We start from the raw sequence: 25,563 nt of genomic DNA, 5'->3' as shown, positions 1-25,563 counted from the left end.
TCTCCACTGGCATCGTGAGCATGAAATCTACATTTCAACACTGATAGCTTTTGCCAACTAATGGTATCTTCTTTAACATCTCCAGTGAAACAAATGCAGAATCACAGTAGAAGAAAGGTGAGCATGCATTTAAAACACCAAGAATCTGAAGCTGATTTCTGCCTAAATTCAGTACCAAATGACCTCAGTTACATGAATCTCAGTTATCCAGACTTGACCATTAAGCTATCAGAATTAAAGATCACATCATAAACCTCCCATCTTCTCAACTGGATGGCCTTATACTCAAATGAAGTTGAAATTTTTGCTATCCAAGTATTTGGGATGAACAGCGGAACAATGCAAGTAATGACTTTAATGAAATAATGAACTGGGGACAGTAATGGCTACAAAGCTTCTTAAAAAAAAAAAAACACCTTCCACTACTACTGCTATATTCCCCGATTAAACTGGGATTTGTACAGATGATATTCTTATTATTTAATTTTCTTTCTTTTTTTAATTCTTTAATGTGTTGCCAGTTAAGAAATTAACACTTTATATATGTGGCTGGCTCCTAATACAAATTGCAGAACAACTTGTGAAATCAGTGTAACATGCACTGAGGCATACTTTATTTGGGGAGTCAGAGGACCTAAACAGTCTGTATTTAAAAAGACACCCAGATCTGTAGTCATAATCTCCATGTTTTGTTACTGGAATAAATTATGCCAACCCAATCTGATCTCCTGCAAAAATAAATTTTAGCCTGTTAGATTTTTGCCAAACCTGTTCATTCATTTTCATCTTTTTCTTGAGCCGTGAGGTCTTCTAAATGCAGTCTTTTAGAAATCAAGGCCACAATCCCAATAATAATAAGAATAAACCCCAGTTAACAGCATGGGATTTACTGATGAGTAGACTTCCTTAGGGTTTACTTGGGTGTATTCCGAGGAGCTTACTTCCATGAAGATGTTTTTAGGATTGACATTTAAAGCTCATTTTCCACTTTCTGCAGCAGCAATCAGACTGCAGTATCCATGGTTTTGCAGTGCATTCATAGCCAGGTCATAATGGGTTGCCAGCTTTGGGCTGGGAAATTTCTGGAGATTTGTGGGTGGAGCTTGGGGAGGGAACTCAGGAGTAACATGCACCTCCTGAAGATGCCATTTTCTCTGTAATCTGAAGATCAGTTAGAATCTGGAAGAATTTCCGGCTGCACCTGAAGGTTAGCAAATTTATTTCAGGTACACATACATCTCTTTCATGGTTCTGATCAGCTACGGCCTTGCTGAAGAATATGCATCAGTGGTCGGGAGACCACAGTAATTGACATTCATTTATGAATATAAAACTAATTCATAGAATACACACCATCTGTTGAAAGGTTAAATGTGCATTTGGAGGCCATCATTTGGGTCTGAAATTGTCCAGTTCAAATTCCTTCTTTTTAATTGCATTAGGCCCTTCAGTTTTCCTGATGAAAATCCTTCTCTTGTGTGTAATTGTGTACTTGGTTGGGCCTTGGGGCATAATTAAATATTACTTGACAATAAAATTAAGCTTGTAACCTGTTACAAATGGGTCCCTTAGCCCTTTAAAATAAGAGTAGCTGTACTACATAATTTCAAGCTGTTGTGCTGAGCCACAATCCTTAATGAATCTCTAACCTGGATCTACAAAATGGTATCATGGGTAACGGAAACAAATCCTGCTAGTGGCTCTGCAGGACTAAAAAATAATAAAAATAGCAACACTTATTTTGCCAGGAAATTGCTGAGATAAGTGTTGGAATTCTCAAACAAGAGAGCAGGCTTATGAACAAACATATACTGAAATAGTGACATCGTGATATCACCATGAAAGCTAGTGTGGATTAGTGGCTGAATGTTGGGAGACTTGATTCCCACTCCATCATGAAGCTGAGCCAGTCCCTCTCCTCCAGCCTATCATACCTCATGGTCTTGTTGAGAGGCAAAAATCATGAACTGAGAATAACATATGGAGACTTTTGCTCATTTCAGAAAGAGCAGGATAAAAATCTACTAGACATAACCAGAAATGTGAAAGTCTGGGGGGGGGGAGCAGTTTTTTCAAGGTCTTCCCCCATGTTTTTGATGAAACTCAGCCCCGGGTCATCTGACCTTGGCCTTGGAAGTTGTGGTTGTTTGGTTATGGCAAAGTTGCCTGAAGCTTAATCTAGCTAAAACGGAGGTCCTGTGCATGGGCTGGGGGACTAGGGTCAGGCATTCGGCTCCCAACCTTGGATGGTGCACCACGTGTTGGCTCAGAAGGTGAAGAGCCTGGGAATGACACTGGATGCCTCACTCTCAATGGAGGCACAGGTCATAGCAGTTGCTTGGTCTGCTTTTTATCATCTTCGGCAGGCCAGGCCTACCTATCCCCCCAGGACCTGGTCACATTGATCCATGAGACAGTCGCTTCCAGGTTGGATTACTGTAACTCGCTCTACACAGGCTTACCTTTGAGACTGATCTGGAAGCTCCAGTGGGTGCAGAATGCAGCAGCTCGGCTGTTGATAACAGTACCTATCCGGGCACACATCCGACCAGCACTGCGCTAACTGCACTAGCTGCTAGTTGAGTACCAGATCCATTGCAAGGTCTTAGTTCTGACATTTAAAGCCTTACGCAGCTTGGGACTGACATATTTATGGAACCGCCTCTCCCCACATGTGCCCCAAAGATCATTAAGATCTAGCTCACAGCACCTACTGACCATACCTGGCGTGAAGGATGTCTGACTCAACCAGGGCCAGGGTTTTTTTGGCCTTGGCCCTGGCCTGATGGAATCAGCTCCCTATAGAGATCCAGGTCCTCACTGAATTACTACCTTCTCATAGGGGCTGCAAAACGGAGCTATTCTTCCAAGCCTTTGGTTGAGGCAGCAGGCATCCTACTCCATCGACTGGTCTCTATGCCATGACATCATCTCTGCTGCGTTACCACCATTGATTTAACTATACAGAACTTAGCATGTTGCAAATGTATTTAACCATGCCATTATCTACAATTTGGTTTATAACTTGTGTATTGCTTATTATACTGTTTTATTTGCTTTTAACTGTATAATTTAAATTGTTATTTTAAAATGATGTTATCTGTCATGAGTCCATTCTTGGGAAAGGGCAGAATACAAATTGACTAAATAAATAAACAAACAAATTTGGGGGACACTGTAACCCCCTCATATGATGTATTTTTATTTGAAATGAATGAAATGCCTTTAAAGACAGTTACCAATTCCTCACTAGCAGTCACTGCACCCCGCTTTTGCTTTCCTTAGATCAAGCAATCAAACCACCAGTAGCTGTGCGGGCACATTTTGATCTATGGCTCTTCCAATTTCTCTTGCAGCTTCCCACTATGATTTTTAGAGATTCGGAAGCTGCGAGAGATATTGGAGGGAGCCACAAGTCAAAATGTGGCTGCACAGCAACCAGTGGGGAATCAATTGCTTGATCCAAGGAAAGCAGAAGACTGGGAGTGGAGCAACTGTTAATGAGGAATTGGTCAGTGTTTTACTCATTCCAAATGTATAGTATGAAGTCTAAGGATCACCCCCCCGCCCCCATTTTTAATGGGAATGTTGCAATTTAAGAAACTCCTATGAAACTTTTTGTTTCTTTTTGAATGGAAGAAATACTTTTTATGAGAAGGTTTTACTCACACAAAATGTTTCTGATGGAAAAATTGGAAACTTTGAGGAAACATTAAAAAACTGAGACTTTTTCTGAAACAAGTCAAATGCTTCTAAAACAAGAGTCTGAAGACTTTATTTCAACCCCCCTTCCATTTTCCCATTGGATAAATCGGGGTACTAGGGGGAGTTGTGAAAAAACCTTAGAAGCTCATTGATTCATTAATCTTGAGCACTGAAAGATACTTTGCAAGTAATTTCATTTTTTATTGTCTGATGTTAGTTTTAATTATTTGTAGCTTGCTGGTCAGACTTTTTTTTTGTAAATCATCTTGAGTCACTTTGGTCAGAAGGAAAATATACAAATATTTCAATAATTAAGCAGGTTTTTTGTAGGAAAAAAGCCCAGCAGGAACTAATTTGCATATTAGGCCATACCCCCTGACATCACCAGAAGTGACACCATTGTTAAATCGGTTACTTTCCACATATTGACACTGAACAGTACAGTGCCATCAGCTGCATTTCATGGATGTGTGTTCTGCCACAGCTCAATCAGACTTTGTTTCCCCCCCACACAACACAGCCAGAGAGAGAGAGAGAGAGAGAGAGAGAGAGAGAGAGAGAGAAAGAGAGCCATGTGCAGCAGAGCAGGCAGTAGAAGGCCCAGCTTCTCCTGGGATGGGCACTCATGGACAGCTCTGCATCTCTTTCCACGAGCCTGTTGGAGGCGGCAGAGAGGATGGAGTGCATGGTCTGGGACTACGTGGTTGCCTAGTGCCTTCCCTCTGCTGGAGACCTTTTTTTGAGCCAGAGTCCTGGCCAAGCCAGCTAGAACTGTGTTCCTGCTAAAAAAAAAAAAAGCCCCAAGCATCTTACATACTCTCAGACCCTTCCAAGTGCAGTGCAGTGCAGCACACAAGGATCAAGAATATGAGGGATCATAGAGTCTACAAAATTAACTTCCTTGTGCGATTGGATTCTAAGGCCCAAATCAGCCTTCACGTCAAACCATGGTTTAAGCTAACCATAGTTTAAAGGTCAAAGCAAAATTTCGGTTTTTAAATTAATAAAGGCAACCTATGGTTTTGAAGCAGTTGTCTGCTTTCACATACTACAGCCTTGGAGGCAGTGATGGCTATAACAATGACTTTTCAGTTCAAATACTATTCCAGCATAGATAGCACAATCCTTAACAGGATGAAAGCTAGGCTATGTCACATGGTCAGGGCTGAGAATATATTGTGGTGTGTTTGGAGAACTCCTTCAGAAGGCAAACATATCTGTAGCTCATGCAAAATTCATGTTATCAGTGGATATCCTGGGAGCTTTCACTCTAGCGCTTTCATCCTAATTGGAAGTATGTGAGATCAAAAACCAGAGCACAATGTGGCTTACAATTCTTCAGTCTTTCTGTGCAAACACCCAAATCAGTATCAGTTTTAAGATCTGTGCATCTTTTTTTAAAAAAAGGAAGTTTTAAACATTAAGACTGTGAAGAGAGGATTGAAAATGTGTGGGAAAAACTCAAAAGCATTTTTTCATTTCATTTATATCACTATATCTCACGTTCCTCCCAACATTTCAGGATGTTGCACATACCACAAGGGAGGGGAGTTTAGGGGAACATGTTGGACAGGTCGAGCTTTTGTTTTTCTTCTTGTTGGGCATGGCCAGAGATGCAAGTCTTTTAGCAAAAGCCAAAGGGCTCTTGGTCCTTGGCTGGCAGCTTTGAATTACTGTCTCAGTGGATCTAAGGCAAGCTCAGGATGTTGTTTAGTGTATCTTTTATTCTCTTTGAGTTGCATTCTGGTATTTTTTTTGTAAGCTGCTTTGGGTCCCAGGGCATAAGGGAACAATATGGCATAACATTCAAATCCAGGTTTGTGGGTCCCAGTCCATTGTTTTAAACACTACACTGCTCTTGATGTATGGCTAAGATGGTTTACAACAGGTAAAGAGGTGAGGACACCAGTTCACTATGGAGGAAAAGAAAACTGACCTGGTTTGCATAATGTAGACTTGGCTGGAAGGAAACATGGTTTCTCTGTCCCAATTACTTGCCTGGTTTTGTGGGCTTTCATCAATCTTGCTTTGGGCAGTGGGAGGAGGGGTGGTTATCATCTACCATCTTTCCCCTTTTTGCAGACTCTTGCTGAAAACTATTGTTGGCACTGATTGTATGCTCCTTGGGAGTTTAAGGACAGATCAGATACTCTACTGGTTTACCTGTCTGCCTAGTGGGCACCCTGGTTGAGTTAAAGGATGTGCTTGCAGGCATGGTGATTGAAACACCTAGACCAGGGGTGGCCAAACTGTGACTCAGGAGCCACATGCAGCTCTTTCACACATATTATGCGGCTCCCGGAGGTCAAGGGGGAACTTAATGCAGACTGACTCTCAAGTCTTCCCTATGCTGGTCTTATGGGGACTGTTAGTCCCAGCTTTTATTCTTTAAAAAGTTTCCTTCTAAGATGGTTGTGTTATATAGTGCATACATATGTATTTTATCTCTCTGTGCAAAGAAAGTATTGCGTTTTCATAAAGACATGTATGTAATATTTGTTCACGTCTTGCGGCTGTCAAACATCTGATGTGTATTCTATGTGGCTCTTACATTAAGCAAGTTTGGCCACCCCAACCTAGACTTTTCTAGGGCACTTCCAACATTCATGCTGAGGTTTTCTTGCCAGGACAACCCAGGATTTTGTAGGTTGTTAGCCATTGATATCTTTCAAATCTTCATGAGCCCAACATATGAAAAAGGTCACACCTTGGACTTAATGTTTCCCACTAAGATTTTCAGGAAAGATGTGGTTTCCAGGTTGGAGGTTCAGCATGTGCTGTGGTCTGACCACTATCTACTCAAGGCAAAGATGAATGTGGCTCCAATGTTTTGTAGACAGGGGAAGTTAAAATGGCTCATCCATGGAGACTCATGTATCCTCCTGGATACCAGAATGCTCTGGGGTTTCCAAACAAATAGTTTGTTTTTTTGTATTTTTATGTCCATGTGTGTGTGTGTAAGTCATGATGACCTTTGGTGACTGACCTCTACTGGGGGCATGGAGGATATTCAGAGAGGTGCCCGTGCCTCTTAAGTCTAGTATTCAAGGAGGTCTCCCATCCAAGTACTTGCCAGAGTTGACTCTGCATAGCTTCCAAGATCTGGCTTGCCTGGGATATCCAGATCAGGGCCAAGCAAATGCACTGTTGAGGCTGCAGTGGGAGCTTGGAACTTGATGTTACTATCAGCTATCAATACGGTTGTTCCCTGTTGACCTCTCCCATCCTTGTGGAACAGCCTGCCCTGTAGTTTACCACAGAGCTAGGTGACCCAAAGAGAATTCGGAGTTGTCTAGAGCAATGCTGGTGGAAAACTCATACAGAATAAAACATGCTATAGGGCTCTGTGGAGAAATTCCCTCCACCAAGAAGTGGCAGGGACCGAATTCCAGACTGAAACACTATTTTAGCAGGAGATACTATCGTAATTTCTTACCCAGTTTGTTCTTGTAGAGTGAGGAGAAAAGGTGGTGTTACTGAGAAGAAACTTAGGATGGCCATGGGTTTTTCTGTTTCCTTGGGGCCAACAAGAAGGAACGGGAAGAAGGGGTTTGCAAGTCTGTTCCTTCACAAGCTCAGTGGAAGATCAATTATGCAGCAGTGACAACAGCAAAAAATTGTCTCTGCTAACACTTTATCAGCTAGTTAACAACCATCTAAACTGTTTAAAGTACCTCTTCATCTGCTGATTCCTAAATAGGAGCCTTTATTATCTCAGGAACAGAGAATTAATTGTGATGCTTTTGCAACAAAAAAATTGCTGATAAAATTTCTTGAATATGCTCTAATGTGGATGCTGGTAGTAAGAAAGGTCAGAAGGAGGTCTGGTCTCTTTATGGATCATTTTGATTCAATTGCCACAATGGATATTGACAGGATCTTCGAGTCTGTGAAGGCCACCGCTTGTGCTTTGGATTCTTGCCCATCCTGGTTGCAGAAATCATGCAAGGTGAACATCAAAGAGTCCTTGGTGTCCATCATAAATGAATCACTGACTATGTATGTCAGGTAGCCGGCTCGAGTCTGACTCAGCCTTCCATCCTTCCGAGTAAAATGAATACTCAGCTTGCTGGGGGGAAAGTGTAGATGACTGGGGAAGGCAATGGTAAACCACCCTGTAAAAAGTCTGCTGTGAAAACGTTGTGAAAGCAACGTCACCCCAGAGTTGGAAATGACTGGTGCTTGCACAGGGGACTACCTTTACCTTTTTAATGTATGTCTTATCTCAGCAACTTGAAGATATGGTTATCCACCCACTACTTAATAAACACTAGAGAAAAGCGCTGTGGCCATTTATCACCCAGTCTCTAATTTATCCCTTCTGGGCAAAGTGACTGAGAAAGCAGTAGCAGACCAGCTCCAGGTCTTCTTGGATTATTCATCTGATCTGTACCCTTTCAGGCTGGGCTATGGGATGGAGGCAGTGCTGTTGGCTTTTGTCAATTATCTCCACCATGTTTTCTATTTATGTAAAACCATTTCCTACATTAACATATGTCTAATATTCTGTTTTGCTTCAGATTTCTGTAACCCTAGTCTTAGAACAGTGCTTTTTACAGGTCTCATCATACTGATAGCCTTGGCGAACATTGTATAATATCTCTTGAGTCTTAGTGAGAAAGGCAGACTATAAGCATAGTAAATAAAAAAATAAAGCAAACATTTACTAAAATCACAGAATCGGCCTTTGTCTTGGCAAAGTTTTTTTTAAAAGAATATTTAAGAAAGTTCTTACACACATACACACTTCAAATTAGTTCTCCACAGGTATTCTATGTCTTCTGGTGGCAAATTGTGAAAATGTATATATTTGCAGTTCCCCTATAGTGTTTATTAATTATTATTATTTATTTTTGCAGTTTATTAGTTTATTATGCAATTGGGGGCTGAACATGACTAAAAACACTTGATAGTAAAGTATGTGGGGCAATTTTGTCATAGGAGAAAGTAGCACACTAGAAAATGCAGTCTTGGTTCCTAGTATATAGCAAGAGATAGGGGAAAATGTGATTGGTGTTATTAACACAAAGCAAGAAAGAGACCATACAAGTACTGTATACATGAACTGATGTGGTTTTACTGCATTTGTCTGCTTGATTAATTCAAATATGTTGGTACAAAATGCAGGTGCAAATCCCATCACTGTCAGCTGTGGAATTTGATACAGTTCTGTGTCACCACTTTCTATCCCTCTTCCTAGCTGACGTTTTCATGCTCTTCTGCTGTTCTTGGCCAGAATGCAGATATTAAAAACACTCAGTTGATGCAAATGATGAGTCAACACCAAACACAGAATGGGATGCCAATGTGCCTTCATACAACACAGAGCAGAATGAAAGGGAGGAAAGTGTGGAAGGCCAGGGGCCTCTTTAATCGATACATGGCAAGAAAAATCAAATACCATCGCTGCTTTCTCTTGGAGTACATTGTTAAAAACATCCATTCATATCTAAGCAGATACTTCTCATGATTCAAAATTTCATTTTGCAAACAACTCGGAGTAGTGTATCTTACAGTCATAATTTATTCCATAAGGATATGAAGAATGCATAATGTTGGCATAAAAAGAGAAGCCGTATGACTATATATGAAGACAACAGCTACAACTCTCACAGCACTGTCATTGGTTAATTTTCAAATATTCAAGCATAATTTTGTTGTTTAAAAAAAGAGGAAAGCTAAACTTAGGCTATGCTACGAAAATGTAATAAAAAGTCCACATTGGATTCTTGCATTGTTTCTTCCAGAGTATTAATCAACTGTAAACTTAACTTACCTCCACCTCATCAGACTTAGTTAGTTACTTGCTGTTTAAAACTCCAGTGGCCTGGTCATTATTTTGCTATCTCTGGAATAGTCGGAATTATTAGACGTTCAGTGTTTGGAGGGAAACAGGCAAAGATTTAAGGTATTTCCCTCCTCTGTTCAATAAACAGTACCATGTATATCATCTCTTCTGTTAGAATAGTGTTGTCTTCACATAAGACTCAAATAATGGTATTAGTCATTCATTTCCTTGTACACATACACCCTATTGCGTGTTGACAGGTTTATAAGGATGCAGTGGCAGCCGGGGGTGCTGGGAGGCTCCTAGACGACAGCCTTTGAATCCTTGCAGTCCTGAGCAATGGTGCCTGAGTTAGTCTGTTTATTGTCTGCATTTTCTCCCAGATGCTTGACTTGTCTGAAAGATTAATACATTAACAAGAGCAGTAAGGTCCAGGGTTGCACATCTTTGAGACGTTTTTATTAGCAGATGGCACATGAGACTCAAAGGTCACCACAAGGGGGGACATTTTAGAGTGAAACAACAATATTTATGTTCGGATACTATGCTGGTGAGATCATGTGGTAAATGTTTCTGATTAAATTAGTTTACAAACAGCCACTATATATCAGTTGAAAATTCCATCTCTTGCTTTTCTCCTACCTTGCCTGCTTATTGAGGGCTTTCCCTTGCAAGGAGGAATGTGCAGCCATTGAACTGCATCCTGTGTGTGAACCATTTGGTTACTTATAGTGCCCTTAACTGGTTTCCCCAAAACATTTCTTTTTTTAAATGTCTACACAATGTTATATATGGATTTCCCCACTTTTTTTAAAAAGCAGAAACTGCTTTTAAAGAGGAAATGGTGGGAAATTTGTTCTTTTTTCAATATAACATGACACAAGGATACCCACACCAATGAGTAAGTGCAGATTTCATTAAGCTGAATATATATCATAGCACTTCCTTCACAAAGCAGAGCTACAAAGAATATGGTACTACCTTCAGGTAATATAAAACAATTCAATTTGACCACTGTGTTGTTTTTACACTGGTTGGTTCTTGCATTTTTAGAAGTCCACTATACAGTGTACAGTTATTTGACCTTTTATTTGGGGAATGCTAATGCACACACAAAAACTCCCCCATTCTTGCAGGTTCCTCCATTCACTTACATTGATGGCACAGTACTCAAAGCATAAAGGGAGTCACAGGCTTTCCTTCTTACTGCAATGAAGCGGATGAGCATCTTACTTGTGTCTGGCAAGTTTGTGTGAACTGTGTGGAATATACACAGCACTCTGGACTGCACTGGAGAACCTTGTGAGGCATTTAAATTAATGAAGAACTAGGAAGAAGGCCCACTGTGAGGAAAAATGGAAAAGGCTCTAGGACTGCCCCCCCACCCTTGCTGTCTTCCGACTGCCCCCCCACCCTTGCTGTCTTCCCACCCAAGTGAAGGCATTCAGTCTCCCCTCCCCATCTCCAGGAGAGCCAATATCGGCCATCTGGAGAGCAACTGCAATTTTGAGTAATCTCCAGCCCTCACCAGGAGATTGGCTGGCAACAATGGTTCCTTGGGAGGAAATGGCTGATTTGGAGGGTGGCGTCTATATGGCATTGTACCTATCTGAGGCCTCATCCCTCCTCAAACCCTACCCTCTCCAGGCTCCACCCCTCAAATCTCCACAAATTTCCCAACCTGGAGTTGGCACCTGCTAAGTAACACTGGCTGTCATAGGTGGGCTGCTGCTGAACAGGAGCAAGCAGCCAGGCCTAGGTATGCCAGTCTGGTGGCATCAGGGCACTCAGAGGGTGCTGCCAGGCCTAGGGTAGCCAACCTCCAGGTAGAGCCTGAAAATCTCCTGGTATCACAACTGAACTCCAGACAACAGATCTGTCTCCCCCAGGAGAAAATAACTGCTTTGGCATTATATTCAGCCAAGGCCTCTCCCCTTCCCAAGCTTGGTTGCATTTTACTGGCAGAAACAGCAGCTTCTATTGGTTGCCTAGCAACAACGACTGTCTAGAATTTCCCCAGTGGCCCAATGCTTATCTGTCCTGGGGCTGGCAGTGGGCGGGGGAGAGGAGCAGACCCAGCCAACGACATGCAAGTTGTCTTGACTGAACGTAAGAACATAAGAGAAGCCATACTGAATCAGGCCAATGGCTCATCCAGTCCAATATTTTGTCACAATGGCCAAAAAACCAGGTGCCATTAAAAGGTCCACCAGTGGGGCCAATGGCTGGTAGTTCACAGGCCAATGGCTGATGTAGTATGCACCACAGCCAATGGGAGAGCTGGAAAATGCCACAACATTAGAGAGACAGAGAGAGAGAGAGGCCTAACGTCCTGGCATTTTCCACTACCCGAGTCTACTTTTACATGGCATATTTTAGCTGACAATGAGGGGGATTCTTTAAATGTGACCTTATAACATATTAAATGTTAAAAGCACAACATTCGTGCAGTAAAAAGACCTTGTTGAAAAGGATGGCTGAGGGACTACTAGTTAATAAACATCTAAAGTGATTCTGAAAGTTGTTCTTAGCAATGATGCCGAATGATTGAAACCTTTATACAAATGTTAAAGCAAAAATATTGTTGCAATGTAAAGGGCATCCCACCTTCATTTTTAAAACTCTTAACTGGTACATCTCATAAATACATAAGAATACTGAATATTATCTTACTTTTCAAGAGATCCATTCTCAACCTTTGTAGTTCCATCCACTGGATCCAGGCCCTGTTCTGAAAACTGTTTCAAGGCACTTAAAGCTGCCTGTAACACAGGAATTTTTCTTTAAAAAGTATTACAACTACCACAGAAAGCACAAATTGCACATGGAGGGTTTTTAACACATCAGCACTGTATCAGGGACATAGTAGGAGGTGGCAAGTATCAGAAATGTATCTTAATAAAGAGGAACAAAGGAACAGTTTTATCATGTGTAAATGGGATTGTCCAACTTTAATGAAGGCTACTATTCTTGTATCAGCTTTGTTACTACTATAAAACACAAAACATCTATATGTAGAGTAGTTGGTATCCTGGCAAAAATGGGGGTGGGTGGAGGTGTTTGCATTAATAGGCCATATAAAATAAAACACTGCAATGTCTCTGTATTGCTGAGAGATGCTTGTCATCTTCCTTCACGTATTACTTGGAAGCCAGAAATAAAGACTGTACGACATACTAGGTGGCTGACAAAGTTCATACCCCCCATCTCTTTCTACCTATCCTAAATAAAATCTAGAGATATAAAATGTGTGATGTAACTTCATCACATTGTGAGTTTCCTTGCTCTCGTAAGTGGCTGCCAATGAAGTGTAGTGTAGTAGGGACTCATGCAGTATGATCTCATTCCTTTATGGGCATTACAGGAGAAAGGAGGAGATGTGGGGCCATGTTTTCTGGCTGCAGTCATGGATCTGCCAAAACATATCCTTCAAGCCTAAATTCACAGTACTGTAAACACAAGTGACATGTACAATCATCTTATTTACAAAAAGGTCAAAGTCTTCAACATACAGATGAACTGCAAATATCAATGCATCTTTTCTGGTTCTTCATAACTCACACTATTACTATTCTCTAAAGCATTAACATAGCTCAGTTTTTACACATTTGCACAATGCTCAATATTTTCCTGAATAACAGCGAACAAAAATAAACAATGGGACTTGGCGCTATAGTTTGTGTTCTATGGGAACTCTAAAAGGAGTAGTGCCACATATAAAAGATGCAAGATGCCATTCTGCTGTTGAAGCTAAGCAAGCGCAGTGCTGTAACTTTGCCTGGGTACTACATGTATGCCATGACATGCTTTCTAATGGAAGAGAGGGGCATTCAAAAAAATCTCTCATTAGTCTTTCAAAGAGGCTTCTTTCTGTTAACATGTTTAAAATATTTCAAATGAGAGTTCCTTTCTAAGCAAATAGGATTAAGCAGCCAAAAGTTTCATTGTGGTTTAACTAAGTACTTTGGTTTTGTTCCGTCTGCAAAGTTATTTTGTAGCACCTTAATGAAATATTAACCTAGTTTCTTACAGTATAATGAAGCCTTTTGTGGGAACATCTCTTTCTTTCTTTACCCAGAACATATTTGAAGGGAAAATCACAACAAAAGTGCAAATAACGCTGACTGAAAGTTTTAATTCTTATTCAAAGAATTTCAAGGATACAAAGGTGAAACTTGTGTATCTGACTTTAAAAATAGACCCTAAAAACAGTTAATTTTGGATTAATGAAGGGCTGGCCATTAACTAGTCAAAAAAAGTTTTGGTCAAATAACCAAACATTGAGTGAAGAATATGAGTGAAGAATCCTTAAGTCTCTAACTTCATTAAAACAGCAAAAAAGATACTTTCATAATTAACTAGTCTGGTGCTATGGTAACTGCAAAATTAAGTTAACTATTGTGAAACCATGAAGTTATTGAAAAAAATTAAAATTAACTATTGTCACTTTTAACAATGTATGGTAAGTTTGCCATAATTGGAAATGGTTCACTGAACAGTTCTTCTCCTTAGTTTTTATCTTACAGTTTTAGTTTAAAAAGCTACATAACAGCAACTATAACAGTAATAACAACAAAAAGACAGTTTTTAATGTGCACTCTGGGTCTGGGTATGCATTTGGATCTATTCAAGCTGAAAATATACCTGAAAAATACCTCATCAGTACTTTTCAGGTATATTTCAGCTTCCCAAATGTATATGGGTTTTCTTGGGAAAACTGCAAAAAAATCCCAAGAAAATCCTGGATATATTCAGAAATTTTGGATAGATCTGGAGAGGAGGGAGCACACACTCCTGCCTCATAGCTATTTGTTGGGCAGGCTTATGCAGTCCCTTTAAACTTTAAAGGCACCGCAGATGTTAGCCCAAGGATCAGCCAGGGTGGTGGGGGGCTCTCGACTGTGGCAGGCCTCTCTTGCAGACCAGAAGAATTGCCAATCCCCAGGTGGGGGCAGGGGATACCCTGGTTTGGAGGCTCCCCCCCTTCAGGATCATCAGAAAGCGAGGGGGGGGGGGTTGGAAAGAGGGAAATGTCTGCTGGGCACTCCATTATTCCCTATGGAGACCAATTCCCACAGGGTATAATGGAGAATTGAGCAGTGGGTATCTGGGGGAAGCTGTTTTTTGAGGTAGAGGCACCAAATTTGCAGCATAGCATCCAATGCCTCTCCTCAAAACACCCTCAAAGTTTCAAAAAGACTGGACCAGGGGGTCCAATTCTATGACCCCCCAAAGAAGGTGCCCCTATCCTTCATTAATTCCAATGGAGGGAAGGCATTTAAAAGTTGTGTGGTCCCTTAAATGTGATGGCCAGAACTCCCTTTGGCGTTCAATTATGCTTTTCACAACCTTGTTCCTGGCTCCACCCCCACAGTCCCCAGATATTTCTTGAATTGGACTTGGCAACCCTACAGCCCAGTTTAAACCGGATTAAAGAGAAGTCATCCCAAGATTAACTGGGTGGGTGGGGAGTTGAGAGCTCCCTCCTGATGCAGCTCTGCGCTGCCTTCTCCTTTTGTCCGGTTTAAACCGGGCAGCAGGAGAGGGCAGCCCAGCTGGGATTGCTGTGCATGTGGAGAGCTGACAGTCTGTTAATTGATACTATTTTGCATACTGATTCACTGCCCACTCTCTCTACATGTAGGACTGCTAATTTCATTCCATACCACTGTCTCATGAAGTGTGCTTTTAGCACACGAAAGCCTACAGTTTGAACAGGGCTGGCCCTGCCGCTAGGCAAACTAGGCAATTGCCTAGGGCGCTGGCCTTCTGGGTGCGCCAAATTGGGCACCCTCCATGTGACTCGGTGATGTCAGTGCGGGCGGGGGGAGCGTCAGAAGTTAGCTGTGCCTAGGGTGCCAGATAATCTAGGGCTGGCACTGATTTCGAATAAAACTTCATTGATTCTAAAGGTGCCCCTGGACTCCAACTTTGTTCTACTGCTTCAGACCAATATGGCTGCCCACCTGGATCTATCCTGACCATTAGATAAGGAAAGGTTGGACTATTAGATGATGGTATGCTCTGCTGATCTAGCCTTCACACCCCCTATTTATGGTTTAAACTGTGCCCCTGATAACTGTATCCCCCAGCTCCAATTTCTGGCGATGTCCTCTGTATAAGAAGACAGATTGCTGAAGGGTCACAAAATCAGCAATACTATCTCCTTTCCTTCCTGTCTGTGGATGAAGCTGAGGATCAAGGATTTGTGTGGGGATGATGCAGAGAGAGTGAAAGCAAGTACAGGACAAAAGAAAGTCAGAGTATATAGGACAGAATAAGATATGCTATTGGTGAAGATCTGCTGTACTGCTATCTTTTGGGGTCATTAGCTTTCCTAGGCTCTCACTTTCAACAATATCAGCTCACCTACCTGTATTTCTGTCAAGGTTTGTTAGCTGACTCAAGAAGTCAGGCAAATGTACAAGGACTGGATGAAGTAATGGTACAAACCTGTAAGGATCTATGATGTCCTAAGTACTATTCATTACATTTTGGATGAACTGACCCAATATACGAAATTATTAAAAACTAGCAAACTCTTGATAAATGAATAGCAGAGGAGACACAGGCTGAATATGATATGATTTTTGTGAACAAATTCCTCTTCTGAAGACTGAGCACTTCCTCTAATGATTTTTTCCTTACAAAATAGCATCTGCACAGATATATAGAAATATTTCTCTCCCCCAGAAGATTTTACAACTGCCTTGAGAGCAAAGCCCCATAGGTTATGAAACAGATGTCTTTTACACATTTCATATATCACTTGTTTTCTGTGTAGATACAGCAATGCCAAAAACACAATGCCAACAGGATGCTCTTTGTTTGTCTTGGCTCTTCTCAGTCTAAATATGTGTCTGAATCTGGCTGGAAGTGGATGTTTCCAATCATTTGGGTAATTTTTTTTTTGCTTTTCTTAAGCCAATTAGCAAATCATATTGAAATTTGTTAATTCCACCCTCCTCCCGATTGTTTCTCTGTAGGGAATTGGGTCTTTTGTAATGACAATTTAGTAACATGAAGTAATCCTTGCACAAAGCAGTTGTGTACAGAGACTGTTCTTCAAAAATCTGATTTTAGCTTGCATTCTTACAATAACCATTTGCTTTTTAGTACAATATACAGATGTAGTTCTCCTTTTACATCTGTTTCATTTCCACTTTTTCTCAGGTGTTCTCTAGTGGTACTCTTGCATGAATCTCCCTGCGTCACTTTACTGAGAGTGGCACACACATCTGAGAGTAAGAAACAGCCTTAATCAATATTTTTCTGGTCACCCCTATGATTGAGCTGATACAGAAGCTATGAAACTACAGTTTATAAAGGAAGTTGTAATAATTAAGGCAACAACGTCAAAGGTAATTATGAACAAGTTTATATAAACAACCACTCAATCCCCATTCCTGCCTCTATCTACCTTTTCCTTTTTGATAAACAGCCAGGGAATTTGGGGGCTTGATCCAACAATCTTTTCTATTGGTGGAAAAGAGAAGAATGGTTCTTTCTGAATACCCTTAAAGTCTATGCTGGAGATTATGGACCTGCATGAATATGAGCCACAACTGGATGAGAGCTGAAATAAAGAGGCAAATTCAATTATATTGAATGAAAAAACTGGTTGGACCCAACCCAAAATTACTGCCAGACTTGTAGGTCAAGAACGTAGACCTCTGCTCCAGAAAGTGGTCAAGACAGAGTTCTAAGGGACTTGCTTTCTCAGGCCCTTATCCATTCTGCTATCAGCGACAGGAGCTTAAACATTTAACAGGCCTCTAAACTAAAGGCAGATCGTTGAGTGAACATAAGTGCTCCATCAATTAGTTCTGCTCTGGAAAACTGAAGTCAGTGGACTGACATCTGGCTTTAAATTTCTCTGCTGTTTTGAAAACAAACCACAAAGGGTTTTCATTCTAATTCTAAACTCTATGGGCAAAAATTCATTACTGATGTTCAAGCTCTTGAATTTCATTGAAGTGAAAGGTGTGCAACTTCTTTAAAATGCATGTAACTTCTTAAAAGTAAGCTTTGAAATTAAAAATAATATCCATAGCAGTCTTTAGTGTATCAGTGGAGTAGCTAGTTTCCAAGGATTTCAATTTTTTAAATTTTGCACATGTATTTTAAAATATTCTTTGTCTTTGATATTCTTGGCCTGACTCTGGCAGCGTCACACAAATGATATTGAATTGGCCTGACACAGCAACACCGAAACCAATTTTGTCACATGCAATTGTAATAATCAGGCAGACAATTGAAAGCGGGTGCAAGGTGGGGGAGGGAATGAGGGCATCCGTTTCTTATACAGTCATTTTGCCCCCACAGCCCTTTATATCTCTTCAACTTTCTCATATTGTGGAACACACCTGCAAAGATCAAATGCCAGTCTCCTGTCAAAACACAACATTTTACATTAGTGCCAGGACGGGAAAGACTGCACAATGAGATGCAGGGGAGAAGATGGCATTGCACCAGATCCTCTGGTTGTGTTTGAGCTTAGAAAAATGGGCATGAATACAGTAAGAACTTAAGCAGGGAGTTACACTAATTCTGTATTCTTCCTCTTGCCTTAGCCTCTGAAAGACTTCTCTTTCCCTGTTGAAAATTAAGTATCAGCATGCTTCATCATTTTTGATTTCACATGGGACACTTCATTGGAGTTCAAGACCCTATCTATACGGCGATGCAAGAATGAGTACATTACATTAGCAGCAACAAATGGAGCAGGAATGGGTGAGAATGGGGTCTACAAAAGCCTTCTGAATTATGCTAGCAAATGCCCTCTCTGTAGGAAGATTGCAGCTTTCCATCTCCATTTGCCAGCATAATTCAGAAGGCTTTTGCATCTGGTTACAGAAGAGGTTCAGGACTGGCTTGTTCCTAAACTAAACACCTAAGCGGCACTGAGAGCATTTTGCCATTAATCAGAAATGGCTTGCTCTTAATAAAAATAATTCAGAGGGAACTCAGCCAGCAAAATCCAGAAGGCTTGTGCATCTGGTAAGAGAAGAGGTTCAGGATTGGGTTGCTCCTAAATTAATACATGAATTGAGAGCATCAAACGGCTATCAAAAGGAATAGCTTGCTCCTAATATGTTGTAGAAAGAATCTTGCCAGCAAAATCCAGATGGTTTTTCTATCTGGTTATAGAACAGGGTGGGGAACCTCCGTCCCAAGGGCCGTATATAGCCCTCGAGGTCACTTGGTGTGGCCCTCGGTGATTGTTGGACCGAGCCGAGCCATGTGGAAGCCTCCCTGGAGCCTGGCTGGCCAGCGAGGATCGTGGGGCCCAGCTGCACTGTGCAGCAGCCTCCCCGGGGCCAGGCAGGGATCACAGGGCCTAAATGTACTGTGCGGCAGCCTCCTTGGGGCCTGGCTGGCTGGCCAGAATTGCTGCAGGGCCTGTTAAAGTTACTGTCACAGTTCAGTTTGCACTTGATTATTCCAGATGGTGTGGCCTAATAAGCTAATAAGTGTGTGACCTATTATGCTAATATTAGGGGATGTGGTCTAATATGCTACTGAGTTCCTGCTGGGCTTTTTCTACAAAAAAGCCCTAGACCTATGCATTTGCCTAGGGTGGCAGGCCGTGTGTGTGTGTGTGTGTGCGCCAGATTAGGCTCTCCCCACATGACTTCAAATAGAAAAACAATTATTTGCATTAATTTTGCTGGCCTGAATCATTCTCCCTCAGCAGAGCACTGTTTTTTAAGTTGATAATTTTTTATGGCCTGCGAATGATGTTATAAATATCCATATGGCCCTTGGCAGAAAAAAGGTTCCCCACCCGTTATAGAAGAAGTTCAGGACTGGCTTGCTCCTAATACAAACACTTCAGTGATACTGAGGATGAGAGATTTTGAAGAAAATAAAGACCCTGCAGAGAGCATTAACACTGAATTGTAACAAGAGGCTGATAACTGAAGGAAACAGGAATACTCCTGAGGCAGTTTTTTGACCAAATGAACCTATATCCAGGTGCTCAGTGGTTGGACCTTTCTTGTAATATTGTTAAGCTGTACTTCTTTATAATGTGTACAAAATATTATATGACTCTTTAAAAAGTTTACTAAACATTGTTAGGCAGTATATCACAGTGTTTGTTTTTTGTATTGCCTGTAATATGAACTGTGGTCCTAGGTTGTTGGATTTTCTCTAGGCGAACTGATCTCTAACAGCTGGCCAGTTGTAAAAGTGGGAGATCTCCAAGCCCCACCTGGAAGCTGGCAACCCTAGTTGAGGTGGTGGACACCCAATTATTTGGCCTCCCTTGGTGGAGCTTTTAGCTGCCCACTGTCCACATTAAATAGAACTTACTGTTTTTATTAGGGCCTAGCTGCTTCTAGTGAGTTTGGATTGCTAAATTTTATCTTACCTGTTTTTAATTGTTTTGATTATTTATATAACTGTTTTAATGCTTTTGTAAAATTGTTGTTTATGACTTGCTCTGAGCCTGCTTGTGGAGAGGCAAGGATATAAATTGAAATAAATAAATAGTATAATGTCCAAATCTATATAATTGTTCAATTACCATATATTTTTGTTGCAATTTTCCCAGTTTACTCACAAGAATAAGAACAAGCCAATTTTCTTTACTTTGAGGCTTTCGCTTTCTCCAGTATTACCAGGTTAAACAACCAGGGTTTCATTCCAGAGAGGGTAAGTAGTCTGAAGCAAAATCTGTTTCTAGGGTTGCCAGGTCCAACTCAAGAAATATATGGGGACTTTGGGGGTGGAAAAGTATGACCTCTGAAGGGAGTGCTGGCTATTACATTAAAAGGGACTGCTGACCTTTTAAATGCCTTTCTTTCATTGGAAATAATGGAGGACACGGGCACCTTCTTCTGGGGCTCATAGAATTGGACCCCCTGGTTCAATTTTTTAAAAACTTGGGGGGAGGGGGGAGGAGAGGCACCAGATGCTATGCTGAAAATCTGAAGCCTCTAGAAGGAAGGAAGGAAGGAAGGAAGGAAGGAAGGAAGGAAGGAAGGAAGGAAGGAAGGAAGGAAGGAAGGAAGGAAGAGAGAGAGAGAGAGAGAAAGAAAGAAAGAAAGAAAGAAAGAAAGAAAGAAAGAAAGAAAGAAAGAAAGAAAGAAAGAAAGAAAGAAAGAAAGAAAGAAAGAAAGAAAGAAAGAAAGAAAGAACAAGAGCAACAACATACTTTTAAAAGGACAGCTGTGCATCAGGACAGCAGAGTGCATACCGTATTTTGGAATGGCCAGTATATTTATTGCATCATGTGATCAGCTCACCTGCATTTTAATGTGGCATAGTTCCAGGTGAAACCAAGTAGCTTTATATACAACAGCTATTACAGGAAGGGGTAGCTCATAAAGTGTCTTCTGCTTGCAAAAGGCTAATTTAGTTTCAATCCATTATCTTTGTAATTACCCATCTTTCCTGGGGCTCCAGGCACTGTCCCTTCCTCTCTCTGGCATACATTGTATGTGAATGAATCTCTATATAGGAAATAGTAACTCAAATAGTATCTGTGAGGTCTGAAGGAAAGCTCATGTGAATGAACTCCAGACACTGAATGCTACCCGCCCCCCTCCCCAAGTAGGTGGAGAACTATTAAAGAAATCCATTTGTTTTGCTGGGATGGCTTACAGAAGATGATTTTTCACTATTTGTTTTGCTTCTCTTGAAAGAGGAAAAAAACACACACTATTTTTCACTTTAAATACAGCCAGGGTATTATTTCAAAGGACTATTTGTTTAGCTACAGATACTTTTGCTCTAGAAAAAAGCCTTGGAATATCACGTTTATTTTAAGAATATATTAAGAACAAGAAAAGAAGGATTATATGACTGTCTCTCATGTAAAAAGATCTTTAAATTGTATTGCCTGTCAGTCTTTGTACAACTAGACATGTTAAATTATTTGTAAGCAGCAGTGCATGATGTTCCTCATACAAATCCAAGATTAAGCTATGATGTATATGAAAAGTGTGCACGCGTGTGCATATGTATGCATAACACACACATTATTCTATCATAACATTGCACCAAATTTACAAATGTTATAGCAGTCCTGAAAAGTTCTCTATCCCCTCTCCATGCCTTTTACTGACAGAAACCAAACCTGTTGTGGCTGTTTAGCAAAGGCCACTGAGATAATCCATTTCTTAAAACAACAGGTACTCCAATTTAGTTCTTTTTAGATTTCAGGAAGCCTGGGAGCATTTTTATAGTTTGAAGAAAGATGTCTTGTTAATTCAAGGGTCTAATCTTGGCCTTAAAGATCCTCAGATTAGGCTTACTTGGCTATTAGAACATGGAAGCAGGAACCAGAAGGATCTCATTTCCTTCTTCCCCACTATTTCCTCTTCTTTCTCTGAAATCCCCCATACCCTTTCTCCCCTTCTTCTACTTCCTTCTCTCTTTCCTGCCCAACAGCCAACCAACATTTATTTGCCCCTCTGACTTTAGCTTTGTCCCTGGTAGCCTCTGCCAAGGAAAACTATGGCCTAGTTGTGCAGTGCTGGCTGTTGGGCCACACCCATGTATAGTTAGGAACCCTCAAGGACTTGTAGGGGCACATAACTTTTTCCTGTACCACCCTCTTTCTGGCAATTCCTAATCCTCTCCCCTTTCTCTGCCTCTTTTTCTCATTTTCGGCCATTCAGCCATTCACCAACCTCCCATTCACCAACCTCTCATTTACTTCATTTATAGCCCATCTTTTACAGTGAAGACCAAAGCAGTTTACATTACTCTCCTTTGCTCCTTATAACTTCACAACAAAGTTGTGAGTTAGATTAGGCTGAAAGTATGTGACTAGCCCTACATCACCTAGTGAGGTTCTATGGCAGACTGGGTTCACTACACCCTACTCTGAAGCTCTTAACTGCTAGTTTGGTGTGGTGGTTAAGTGTGTGGACTGTTATCTGGGAAAACTGGGTTTGATTCCCCACTCCTCCACATGCACCTGCTGATATGACCTTGAGTCAGTCACAAGTTCTTGCAGAGCTGTTCCTCTCAAGAGCAGTTTCTGTATGAGCTCTCTCAGCTCCATCTACCTCACAGGGAGTGATTCCTCACCAGCATTTGCTCCGCCCCCCCTTCTCCCTGCGCCAGCTCAAGGAATAGATTCCCCACCCTTCTCCACAGGTGCCTCTTACATCGTGGCTTCTTCCTATTACTGTTGCAGCAACCGGATGCTGTTTTTTTGGAATTCCAGTTGCTGTGATGGAAATCGAAGTAGCCCTGAAGCAAGAGGCGCAGCGGAGTGACTGGTGGGGAATCGATGACTTGTGCCGATGTAAGGAGAAGTGTGGGGGCAGAGCAAATGCCAGTGAGGAATCACTCAGGGTGTCTGTTGTTGGGAGGAGAAGGGAAAGGAGATTGTAAGCCACCCTGAGACTTCTTTGGGTAGTGAAGGGCGGGGTATACATCCAATCTCTTCTCTCTTCTTCGACACCATACTGGCTTTCATAAGGTGGCTGCTGTTGAACAGTAGCAAACAGCCAGGCCTAGCCCTGATGAGTCCTCCCTCAAAGGCCAAAACAAGCTGGATGGGGCACAACCTGCTGCTTCTGCCTTTTACTGAAACAAACAAACCCTAGAATGCTGTAATTCCCTAGCAACTGCTACTGCATTGATGCCTGCATTCCGTGACAGTCTGAAGAACCAGTAAACTGAAACTTAATCCAGACAAGGTCAATGTCCCATTGGTAGGTGATGTTGCTGTCCATGGAAATAGTACTTAGTATGTTTTGGATGTGGTTTCAGTCCTTGAGATTAAGGTTTGCAATATGAGAATCTTATTCATTTATTTTAAATATTTTTGTCTTGTATGTTTAACTGAAGCTATGCAGAAACTTCCTTTGAATATTCAATGTTCTATATGTTTTATATATGTTTTATGAGATTGTGAAAAAAGGCACAAAGATCAATGTTTACAAAGCAGTTGTGATGACAACCCTCATCTATGGCTCCGAATTGTGGGTTTTATACCGTCATCACCTGTGACTCCTTGAGCGCTTTCATCAGCGCTGCCTTCACACCATCCTCAGCATCCACTGGAGTGACTTTGTGACCAACACTGAAGTCCACAAGCGGGCAGAGGTTACAAGCATCGAGGCATTGCTGTTGAAGACGCAGCTGCGCTGGGCAGGGCATATCTCCAGGATGGAAAACCACCGCCTTCCCAAGATTGCCCTGTATGGCGAAATTTCCACCGGCCATCGAAATAGAGGGGCACCAAAGAAGAGGTACAAGGACTCCTTGAAGAAATCCCTTGGTACCTGTTGCATTAACCATCACCAGTGGTCTGACCTAGCCTCAGATCACAAAGCATGGAGGCACACCATCCACCAGGCTGTCTCTTCCTTTGAGAACGCACGCATAGCTGGTCTTGAGGACAAAAGGAGATTGAGGAAGAATCGTACTGCTACAGCACCAACTCCAAATCAGACTTTTCCCTGCAGCCACTGTGGCTGGACCTGCCTGTCCCGCATTGGTCTTGTCAGCCACCAGCAAGCCTGCAGCAGACGTGGACTACTGCACCTTTTTAAAATCTTCGTTCGCAAAGTCAAGCCGAGAGAGAGATATGTTTTATTATTTCACTGTTTTAAATTGTCTAAATTGAAGTATTTTTAAAGCCATTGTTGGAAACTGATGTATTTTAAAGCCAAACTTTGTTAGATTTTATATGTTGTGAGCTGCCCTGAGCCGCTTCGGCGGGAAGGGCGGGATATAAATTGAAATAAACTGAAACTGAAACTACTGAGGACTTCCATTTTTTTAAGCTACAGTTTTTCCTTTTACCGTTTGTGGGTTTTCTAAAATCAATATATATATACACACACACATAAGGTTTCAGATTTTTCTGCAAACCTGGAATATTTTTCAGGTTTGTAGAATGACTGTTTTTGTCTGTTCACAGCTCTGCTCATTGGATTTAGGTATTTCCACAACAGACACCCAGTGAGGGTAGGTTGGGCTGTGAGAGCTCTGAGAGAACTGCTCTTGAAAGAACAGCTCTGAGAGAACTGTGACTGACCCAACATCACCCAGCACCTGGATGTGGAGAAATGAGGAATCAAACCTGGTTCCCCAGATCATAGTTCTCTGCTCTTAACCACTACCCCAAATCGCCTCTCAAGCAAACAAGTACTGGATTATATAAAGAAGTATGGATCTCAAATATTAGAGTACTAGGAATAAGGCCCTGTCATGCCTCACCTGGTCCGGGGCCCCTCGTGCTGCCGTCAGCTTGTGGCCCCCTGGGACCCCACCCTGGGGCAGCTGGGAGGTATCAGGGTAGGGTGGCTGGCCTCTGTCTCTCGAGTCCCCCCCCCCCCCTCTGCATGGCTCTCTCTCTTTCTGGCTCCAGCACCACTCCTAGGTCATTATCGATCTCCCACTGGCTGCCCTTCCCTCCTTTTATTCCTCTCCCAGTTCCCATGCCTCCCCTCCAGTGGGTAACTCCCCAGGCCCTGCCCCCTTCTTAGGTAAGGACGCCCAGCAGCCTCCTCCCTCTCCTGGGACTGGCCAGGTCGGCCATGGCTGGCTGCTCCTGGAATGTGGGCATGGCCTAGAACAATGCTCCCTCACTGCTCTGGCCCCTCCCCTCCTTCTCCTCAGGTGCTCCGCTGGCCTGCGGAGTCCCAGGGGAGGCCAGGCAATGCTGTGCTCTGGTTTGGGGCTGGCCCACTTGTCTGCAGGGTGGCTCCCAGCCCCAGTGTCTTCACAGGCCCCTGCTCCTGCCCCGCTATCCGGGACTGCTGCTTCTGCGGCCACAGCTCCCTCGCCTCCTAGGTAAGTGGGGGCAGCTGGGGCTGCTGACTGCTGGCGTTGGGGGTGCTGGGTGGGTCCAGGAAGTCTGTTGGCAGGCTGGGGGTCCCACACCAGTTTGGGGGGGGGGCATGGGTGGGACAGGCCCATTGTGCAAAAAAATACAACGGCCTCTAGAATGACACTCTGGGTGAGTACCCCCAGCCCTTGCAGTCTTCCCAACCATCCCCATACAAGTGAAGGCATTCACTCCCCCCCCAACTTCCAACCCCCTCCAACTACCAGCCACCCCCAACCACCTCTTCATCTCAATCCCTGTACCCTTGGCA

At 42.2% G+C, this 25,563-nt stretch overlaps 1 protein-coding gene across 2 annotated transcripts in view; it reads right to left on the bottom strand.

Moving 5' to 3' along the window:
• Positions 1 to 8,762: 8,762 nt before the first annotated feature.
• The window catches only part of STAU2 (staufen double-stranded RNA binding protein 2), a 228,102-nt gene continuing 211,301 nt past the window's right edge, over positions 8,763 to 25,563 (bottom strand). For both annotated transcript variants that reach the window (XM_060243645.1, XM_060243644.1), the window contains exons 14-15: positions 12,167 to 12,255; positions 8,763 to 9,889 (exon numbers count right to left, since the gene is read on the bottom strand). In XM_060243645.1, the coding sequence (XP_060099628.1) occupies positions 9,796 to 9,889; positions 12,167 to 12,255 (183 nt within the window). In that variant the 3' untranslated portion in view covers positions 8,763 to 9,795. The remainder of the gene's footprint in view (positions 9,890 to 12,166; positions 12,256 to 25,563) is intronic.

The sequence above is a fragment of the Heteronotia binoei genome, chromosome 7, assembly GCF_032191835.1.
Source record: "Heteronotia binoei isolate CCM8104 ecotype False Entrance Well chromosome 7, APGP_CSIRO_Hbin_v1, whole genome shotgun sequence".
NCBI lineage: Eukaryota > Metazoa > Chordata > Lepidosauria > Squamata > Gekkonidae > Heteronotia > Heteronotia binoei.
The sequence above is the reverse complement of the archived record's forward strand: the minus strand, read 5'-3'. Positions and strand labels throughout refer to the sequence as shown.